Source organism: Primulina huaijiensis, chromosome 6 (assembly GCF_012295235.1).
Source record: "Primulina huaijiensis isolate GDHJ02 chromosome 6, ASM1229523v2, whole genome shotgun sequence".
NCBI classification, from domain to species: domain Eukaryota; kingdom Viridiplantae; phylum Streptophyta; class Magnoliopsida; order Lamiales; family Gesneriaceae; genus Primulina; species Primulina huaijiensis.
Window position 1 is genome coordinate 20929192 of NC_133311.1, and position 9330 is coordinate 20938521.

At 33.3% G+C, this 9330-nt stretch overlaps 2 protein-coding genes and 1 long non-coding RNA gene across 3 annotated transcripts; 1 reads left to right on the forward strand and 2 right to left on the reverse strand.

Moving 5' to 3' along the window:
* Positions 1 to 53: 53 nt before the first annotated feature.
* On the forward strand, positions 54 to 1721 carry LOC140978187 (uncharacterized protein At4g28440-like). The gene is made up of 2 exons (XM_073443037.1): positions 54 to 439; positions 1223 to 1721. Exons 1-2 carry the CDS (start codon positions 160 to 162, stop codon positions 1414 to 1416), a joined length of 474 nt encoding a protein of 157 aa, XP_073299138.1. The 5' UTR covers positions 54 to 159; the 3' UTR covers positions 1417 to 1721.
* LOC140978191 (uncharacterized) lies at positions 1709 to 4460 on the reverse strand. Its single transcript, XR_012175528.1, has 2 exons — positions 4137 to 4460; positions 1709 to 2682 (listed from the first exon to the last, which is right to left on the reverse strand). It is a non-coding gene; the product is annotated as an uncharacterized lncRNA (long non-coding RNA).
* A 753-nt stretch (positions 4461 to 5213) lies between these two features.
* On the reverse strand, positions 5214 to 6368 carry LOC140978192 (uncharacterized). Its single transcript, XM_073443039.1, has one exon. The coding sequence runs from the start codon at positions 6311 to 6313 to the stop codon at positions 5450 to 5452; it is 864 nt and encodes a 287-aa protein (XP_073299140.1). The 5' UTR covers positions 6314 to 6368; the 3' UTR covers positions 5214 to 5449.
* Positions 6369 to 9330: the final 2962 nt, after the last annotated feature.

Consider the following 9330-nt stretch of genomic DNA (forward strand, 5'->3'; position numbering starts at 1 on the left):
GGGCCTCCAATGACCCGGTAAACATTAGGATAGAGGACGAATAACAGAACATAAACGGGCGTCGTTTTAAATTCCACTAACATTTAGGGTTCCAGTTCACACAGTAAAACCCTAGAACAAATCTCATTTCACCTCCACCATTTCTGTTTATCTCAGCTCATGGCGACCAAGGCCCCTCCGAGAAGATCGCAGCAAAGCGGAGCCGCGGCTGTGGAGAAGACCGGACTTAGGAAGCCGGTGTTTGTCAAAGTCGATGCCTTGAAACCGGGGACAACCGGCCATACAATCTTGGTTAAAGTGGTGAACTCGACTACTGTCCTCAACAAGAAACCCCGGAACCCCAATTTTCGTGGTTCGCAGAACCAGAATACTAGAATCTCTGAATGCCTTGTCGGGGACGAAACTGGGACTATACTCTTCACTGCTCGTAACGACCAAGGTACACCTCCCCCGCCCCCCCCCCCCCCCCCCCCCACCCCCCCCCCCCCCCCCCCCCCCCCCCACAAAACCATTCTTTCTCATGTTCTTAGAAATTCGTATTCTCTATTTGAAATTTTTTTTTTTCCAAAATTCGTTGTAAAATGTTGGAATTGACTATTTAAGCATCAATTTGTGATTTCATATACATAATGTTGTTGCTGAAATTAACGATTTTGTTTGCATTTGCTTGCATAATTTAAGTTCTTGGTCAAACTTCTACTTTGACATGTCCTATGCCTTATGATTTCTGATCTAAGGGTCGATATTTGTTGTACATGAGCTCCCTTTTCTTTATGATCCCAATATGAGTAACACTTATGTTCAATACTTGAGATTGGGTGGGCTAATGTAGCTCCCCATATTTATGCTTTGCGAGCTGTAGTTTTATTGCTCTTGTTTTCTGAATGACCGTGGGTGGAGACTGTTTTAGTTTTTTTTTCTATATTAATCATTTATGTTGGTTTTGTTGCTTCCTCTGTACGTCTCTCTTTCATGCATTGAAAGAGAGATTGTGCCTTTTGATCGTGATTCTTTCCATGGTCATATTTTGTTTCTGGTGCTTCCTGTCGGGTCATTCAGAAATATGTTTGAAAACATTTTTACCTTTTTATCATCCATTATTTTTCTTATTATTTTAGCTCTTTGATTCTGTAATTTTGTTAAATAGTTGTTTAATGAGGCCACAACTCGCTGCATATTGTGCACGTGTATTTGTAGTTGAGAAGCTTTAATTTATTTGCAGTTGAGCTGATGAAGCCAGGTAATACTGTGATACTTCGGAATTCAAAGATTGACATGTTCAAAGGGTCCATGAGGCTGGCTGTGGATAAATGGGGACTCGTTGAAGTCACTGAACCAGCAAATTTTGTGGTCAAAGAGGACAATAATCTGTCCCTAATCGAGTACGAGTTGGTTAATGTGGTGGATGAATCTTGAAAAGGACATATTTTGCCTGGATGGTGTTGGGGTTCGATTTAATTTGTGACCATGGGGCTTTGATATACAGATATATGGGATTAGGTTGTTTTTTTCCATTTAAGTTAATTACCATGTGATGGGACTAATCTAATTTTCGGTTAAGTGCTGGTGTGTACAAAAGATTGTCTTTTAGCTCCACCGCATGTGCAAAATGTGGGAGAATGAAATTCTTGAGGTTTAGTGGTGTGGTGTCTGTACTCAATATGCTCCTTGTCGCTTATTGTTTGCTTCTAATGTGAAGATGTGACTATCATTTCTCATGATTTGTGAGATAATAGCCTCTGTATATGAAACGAGCCATACCGCTGCACAATTTCTATTGATCAAAGGAAGCATAGCTTGTTTTGTGCCGATGGGTTATTAAGAGATGTCCTTTATCTTCTTATAACAATATAATGTGTTTGGGGAGGGTGATTTTACCCTGCACCTACAAGGGTGAGGCTGGTGTTTGTTTCGGCTAAAGAAAGTGGCTAACGAGGTATCAAGACTGATGGATAAAACCTCGGTCTGGAGATGGTTCGGTTGTTGATTTGATTAGATTAGGATTCAAATATAATTGATTTTCATTCATAAAATGACCCAAGGTGAGTAAAAACAATTGATTCTCAATCAGTTGTAGTCTTCCGATTGAAATAGTTATCTGTACGATGTTGCATAATTCTTTGTTATGTTATATGCATTTTGCGCGAGGAAAATGAACAAAACCGTTGCACATGATAATTAACTTAACGGTCTTATCTTTCATGCCGGTTCATGGGTTGCGGATTAAATGGCCATATAATTAAATTGAATAAATAATATATTTACTTTAGTGACGTGTTGAGTGCACGTATAGCTCAGTAGATAGAAGAAACTAGTAGGTTTGACCCCTTTCCTGGCACGTTCCCAACTTTTTAACCGCCCATTATGCATTTGCAATCCGTATATTTTTTGTTTCCAGTTTATTTGATTGTGGTGGTTCATGTTTCTCGAGGGATCCAAATTTTAATAGTTTTTTATGACTTGATTTTAAATTCTAAGAATATTGCTAGAATTAATTTTTTTTTTTTTTTGCAGAGCAACCATCATACTAACTTATGGTTGGTGCCTGGATTTCTTTATTTTTAGGAAGTTGATACCTTGATTTCTTTGCATCGGACGCACTCGATGTTCCCGGATGGGTTCGTCCCTGGTCGACTTCATGATCAATGATGATATACTTTTACGGTCATATCCAGATATGTACTCGATGTGATCTTGTCACCACGTTGCAAATTTTAAGGTCATTTTATATTATTGGCGCTTTCAATGTGAAACATTTTTGCATATTTTCTTCTTTAACCAAACAAACTTCATTTAACTTTATTTCTTACAATTTATAATCCTTGTTAACAGTACAAACCAACTGAATGTCCTTCCAAGAAAATGCATTTGAGGTTTCAAAGGTCTAAGTTTCACAGTTCATTGTTATATTACCCAAACGAAGACAAATAGTAAATTTCAAAAGCCCAGAATTATGTGGGTAATGCCATGAAGGTTTGTCGGGCTTGCTTGTNATATATCAGAATTAAAAAAACACTTACGTACATGCAACATATGATTGATACATGCAACATATATTGAAATTATCCGACTTCTGACTGATTGAGCATGATAATATATTTGACAGAGTTCAAGCTAGAAATTATCTCTAAAAGCTTGAACCAACTCGAGTAATTACATATGATAACCAAAATTTTCGAATAAAAATCGAGGTCTAAGTTCCTCAAAAAAAATGTCAAGGTTTATTGATATTTTGTTTAAATATATTGTATTCGATCAACGACCGTGACACTTCTTTAACACTCCGGTTCCCTGTGCTGTCCAAGTTCTGCTCATCAACTTTCAATTTCTACACCCAATTTAAGTAAACCTCACGTTTTCAACTTTAGTTATTATGGTGAAGTTGAAGGGTGGAAATTAACTTTTATTATGTTAAACATTTGGATCTTTAATTACATGATTAAATCATCTTTGAAAAAACTTTTGAAAGAGAATTAATTAAGTTTTATTTATATCTTTTCGGAAGTAATAAAATCTATAGTTCTGAATCATTTTATATATTTTTTCAAACAAACCCAAACATAAGAAACTATTTTTTAAAAAAAATAAATAATTAGATTAGACTAAATGATTAATATAACAACTTTAGGGCAAAGAATTGTCTATTTTATGCTACAGCGGTATATTTTTATAGAAAATGTCGTTCAATATAAAGTCTATTTTGTTTTGAATTTAGATATTTTAATAAACCCAAAAATTTAGTGAATAAAGTAGTTAGTTAGCCGGTGGGGGCAGCTGCAGGCCAAGTAATTGCTCATACGAAGAATGGAACCGTAATCATTATAATCATAGTCGTGTCCACCCACCCGAAGATACCACTTACACGTTTTTACCTTTTTTGCTCCAAACACAATGAGTACCTCGCGTTTCTAGGTTCTGATTATAGAATCGCGATTTCGTCGATTAAACCCAAACCCTCATGAAATGGGCATCCATGCATTATTTTATTTCCACCGCATCGTCTTATACAATGAGGAATTATTAGGCCAAAAGGGTTGGGATGGGTATACCCTTCTCAAATTAAGAGACGGTGGTATATAATTTTATTTTAAAGATCATGCTTTCTTTATGTGCCTTTTTTTCTCCCTAGTTGTCACAAAGAAAGAGCTTATCCTATTACTTCTACAGCGGAAGAATCACGGGTTCGGATTTCCAAAAACTTTATTTACAGTGATTTTGTATTAATTTTACGTGTAATTGACACTTGATTTCTTCTACAATATTACCTTTTTGGGACACAAAATTCATAGTCAAAAAGATTTGGAGCCTTGACGCTTAAGTTTGGGTACTGGAAATAAAGCCACTCCTTTATTTGCGGTGGAATGGAATGGCATTATGTTAATTTATTTCGTAGATTATTACGTCACATTTGTATTAATTAAGTTTGGATTATTTTCTGTTTGTTTTGTTTTCTTCTTCAAATTTTTGGGTTTTTATGTTATTGAATTGTCTTGCGACAAGCTCCCTCATTTCAAGAAAAATAATTCTTAGTACTTTCTATTTGTTTTGTTTTCTTCTTCAAATTTTTGGGTTTTATGTTATTGAATTGGACAAACTCCCTCATTTCAAGAAAAATATTTCTCATTCCGCATCTCCTGTTCCTCTTTCTCAAAATACGGCCCAATTTAATGTGTACTAACTTTTCTACAATTGGATTAATTAAACATCTTTTACACTCAATATTATCATTGGAATATGTTTTTTGCCAATGTAATGCGACACCAAGCCATTGTTAACTTAACTCTTTAGTTTTTCTTTTTTTTTAAAAAAAAAAAAAAAACTTAACTCTTCGAAATGTATAGTATATTACGGATACCCGATGACAAAATTGTACAATCATTTCCGCTTCTTAAATGCAACAACAATTGAATTTATAGATATAATTTTGAAATACTTGTCAGGCATTGTGTCAATTTATGTGACAACTTTACTCATTTATNCTTTTTAATAGGTCAAAAATAGTGTTTGTTATTCCGATTAAGCGCAGTAGTCAACATTAATTTAAACCCAAAAAAATATTTAAATTCATCGGACCAGAAAAAAAAAATGAGAATGTGTCCGACGTGAATTTAAGACTACATTAAAAAAGGTTCAACCGAAACAAACAAAAAATTAAAAGACTATTTTGGCTATTAGAGAAATAAAATCGAATCTAAATTATCAACTCAAAACTATATACCTTAAAGTAAATTTATAACAAAATATATTCAACTAATTAAAGTCTTCAGGCCATTACAGAATAAAAAATCCAAGATTTCATCCACACATTTTTAACTTTTGCAGAATCAAAAGATAAACAAGGAAAAAATGAAAAGCACATGCGTATGAATCAAACCTATACGTTTGAAACCCATTAATGGCGAGACTGTAAGTATATAATCTATTCCCATTTCACCCTTGCATTCAAATTTCAAGGCAAATTCTGTTCTTTTGGGAACTCATACTGGTTCTGGTAACTGTTTCCATAGTAATTCCTGTCATTGTATTCGTTCCTCGCTCGACCCCCCTTGAAGCTTTCATACGGGTGGTTTTCGCTGTATTTCTCGTTGTTTATGTCGTAAAAATACTTCCCATTTTCCAGGGATCTCGTGTCGCTCATCCCCTGTGGCTGGAAGCTGCTCTCTTCGTCGCCATTGTAGAAGTTATTCTCACCGCTGTCGAACCTGGTGTCGGATAATCCTTGTGGACCGCTGTTGAAACTGCTGCCACCGTTATAGTTGAAGTTATCGTTGCTGTATCTGTTGTTTGCGGTGAATGTGTTGGCTGTGTAGCTTCTGTACTTTGGTTCTCGTGTCTGATATTCTTGCTGATCGGCCTGGTTGTCGTAGTAGTTTCGGCCATCCTTGTAGTTGCTGTTTTCGTCGTCGTTGTATTTTAGGCTGTTGGTGTAAGTATCCTCTGAGAACGAATTGCTGCTGTCTTGAACGTTTTCTGGTTCTGTTACATAGGCCACGGGGTTGTAGTTCTTTGGTAGGTATTTATGGAGGGGTTCAGCGGTTGTGGAAGTGGTGGTGGTGGTGGGTTCGGCTGTTGTGGTGGCGGAGGGAGGAAGTTGGCCAGATTCGTGACTGTAAAGTCCGTAGCCATTTTCATTTTCCGGCAGGAAATTGGGTTCTTGTTGGTTGTTGAGAGGTTGCTCTTTGTTTGGGATAACATTGGTGGTCGTGGAGGACACTTTGTCAAAGAATTGGCTGTCTCTTGCTTGTGTTTTCATGGAGGAAAACAGCGCAAGGAGGAGGATGAACGAAAGTTTCATGGCCACAGAGGAAGCCATTGGAGAATACGGAAAGTGACAATGTGTGTTCTGTGCTTAATTCTGAATATGTTGAGTGTGTGTTTTATAGCTAGGCCTAGGGGGTACAGTTGAAGATTAGGTCCCAGTGCTTTCAATTATATGTTATTATTAATTAAATTACAACTTTAATTTATTTTGTTTTTTTGAAATACTAACATTTGTTTAATAATAAAATACATCAAACATTAATTATTATTTTTTTTAAAATGCTCTGATGTCATTATATTTCACATAAAAATGTAATCTATAAATTATATTTGGTTGGGGGTAGCTACGTGCAATTAATGGAGTCACACTTACTTTTAGCTGCTCCTGCCCAACAGTGACTGCTCAAATTAATTGAAGGAAACCAATCTATCTAAATATCGTAAAATCGCTTTTAGACCTTTAACGTATTTTATTTAAGAAAATTTTATGATTTGACATAATTATATTCAGCTATGTAAGCTAAGTTACTAATACGAGGTAACGGAGAACTAACGACCATTATTGATACTTAAAAAATGGTATATTTTATGTTATACTTGAAGTATTTTTTATCTTAAGATAATTGTTAAATACTAATTCTTAGATCATCAACATATATGTCAACTTCCATATAAATATAACAAATCTACAAAATCTACCAATATTAAAATAAAAAAAATAATTATTTTCGATATAACATAAATCGAGTGATGCGTGGATTGTGGATTGGATGATATATAGGAAACATGTACGTGCCTTCTAAATTGGTACAACACATGGACCCTGTTTTTTCACTCTATCTATACAAATGGCTTGCCTATCAAATACGGTCCCCTTCCCCAATCCAAAAATATTTAATTATTTACTTACTTTTTTGGTGGGGTCTAAAATACGTACTGTTTTATTCAAACCTTTTTTTCTAAGATAATAATTTCGTTCCTAAAATACTTAAAATATCACGTTTAATGAAACAATTTGTGGATCTAAATAATTTTTATTTCAAACGAAAAAAACAGCAATCCATTTTTTTAACATATGAAGTTAAATGTCATATATTTTTAGAAAAAGCAAAAGAATTTCCATTCTTTTATTTTATTTATTTTTTATCCTTTATTTGCTTTTTGTTTTTTTTTTTGGGTACCCTCAAAGGCAAATATAATTATAAGGGGGTGTGGCCGCGGGGATGGGGTCTACCAACTTAGAGCCACACCAGAAAAATTTATTGCGACCAAGAAAGACAACTTGAGTAAATTCTACATTATTTTTTTAACTTTTTTGTGAACATGAATTTATATTTGTGATATATGTCGATTCGATTTATAATTATAATGAAAAATAATATTATTGACATGATAAATAATATTTTTTCATTAGTTGGATCGAATATGGTCGCCGGATCAAATATCTTTGATCGTGAGATGGTCTCACAAAAATATTCGAGAATCTTAAATTTTTAGCAATAGTATACTTACTAAAATTGGAGAGTTATTGTGTTCCTTGATAACAGAAATGTTTTAATTAAAAATACAAAATATTAATATTTTAGATGATTTAATTAATAATAGACTAAAAAAATATCATAACAATTCGAGAAAAATAGATAGGCAGTTTTCAGTTTAATTGGTTGAAAAAACAAAAACCATACCACCTTTTAGCTATCATCAATTTATTATTTCCTTCTAGCCATTTTTTTCTTCTATTTTCTGGATCTAATTTTTATGGAAAATACATATTTTTAATTCGAAAATGTATTGTTCACTAAACTTAATCTCTTTTCTTCATATTTAATGCTTTATGAAAAATAATCGAGGGGAGGAAATAGAATTTATTGAGACGCAGTAAAATCATTAAAATGATTGGGTAGGCTGTCGATGATTTAATAATCTATAGCAGCTCATTCTGCTAAATATTACACGTGGTTTATATTAATATAGACATTAAAATCCCAGTTATGCATTATTTTGAAAATGAGTATGTCTCTTATGAGACGATCTCACGAATTTTTATTTGTAATACAGGTCAATCTTATCGATATTTACAATAAAAAATAATACTCTTAGCATAAAAAATAATAATTTTTTATGGATGATCCAAATAAGAAATCCGTCTCACAAAATACGACCAGTGAGACCGTCTCACACAAGTTTTTACCTTTGAAAATTACCAAACTATTCTGAAAATTACAAAACTATCCCGATAAGAGTTATTTTGATCAAAGTGTATTTGGATTAGTTTTATAATTTCAAAAATAATGTATAACCGAGTATATCACAATTATCGTATATATAATATTTTTCAATTACTTATGGGTTTCTTCAAAATTACTCCTACCATCTCCTTATGATGATGAATATGACAATAGTCGATGAGGAATAACAACATGATTAATGGATTTGAAGAATGAGCCATCATCATCGTCTTTTAACATTAAAATTTTTTTTCCTTATGATATGGTTAATTTTGTAAGAAAATTACAATTATCATCTCATATATTTATTTATATGATGTTTTGATTCTATATATTGTAAAATTTCAGTTTTTCCCTCAATTTTTATCCTTCCAATCGACGTAGCAATGATGCGAGATAAAAAAAAACAAATAAACATGACCAATTTTATAAATTTTTCTAATTTTATTCATATATAATAATTTTTTCCCGTAAAAAGATAAAACGAATTGTATGACATGACTGATTTAAAAAACTTAAAATAGGGTTCGATGTGCTTAGAAGTGTACAATTGTATAAGATATATATTTGAATGAACATATGAAAAAATATTATTTTTACTGACGAGAGAAGATCTATTCACAAATTTTAAGCATGATTTTATATACTTTATGAGATCCATTATATTATATATGAGTAAATGGCAATAGGTTGTCCATCAAATCAGAGAATTCATATGATGGGCGGTTAGCTAACGAGTAAATCAAAGTCTTTCCTTTTTGTCAAACGCCTTTTACCTTTGTCCTTTTTTGGGTTCCATGTACTCCTTACGTGATTGGCGGAAGAAAGTATAAATTTTCAA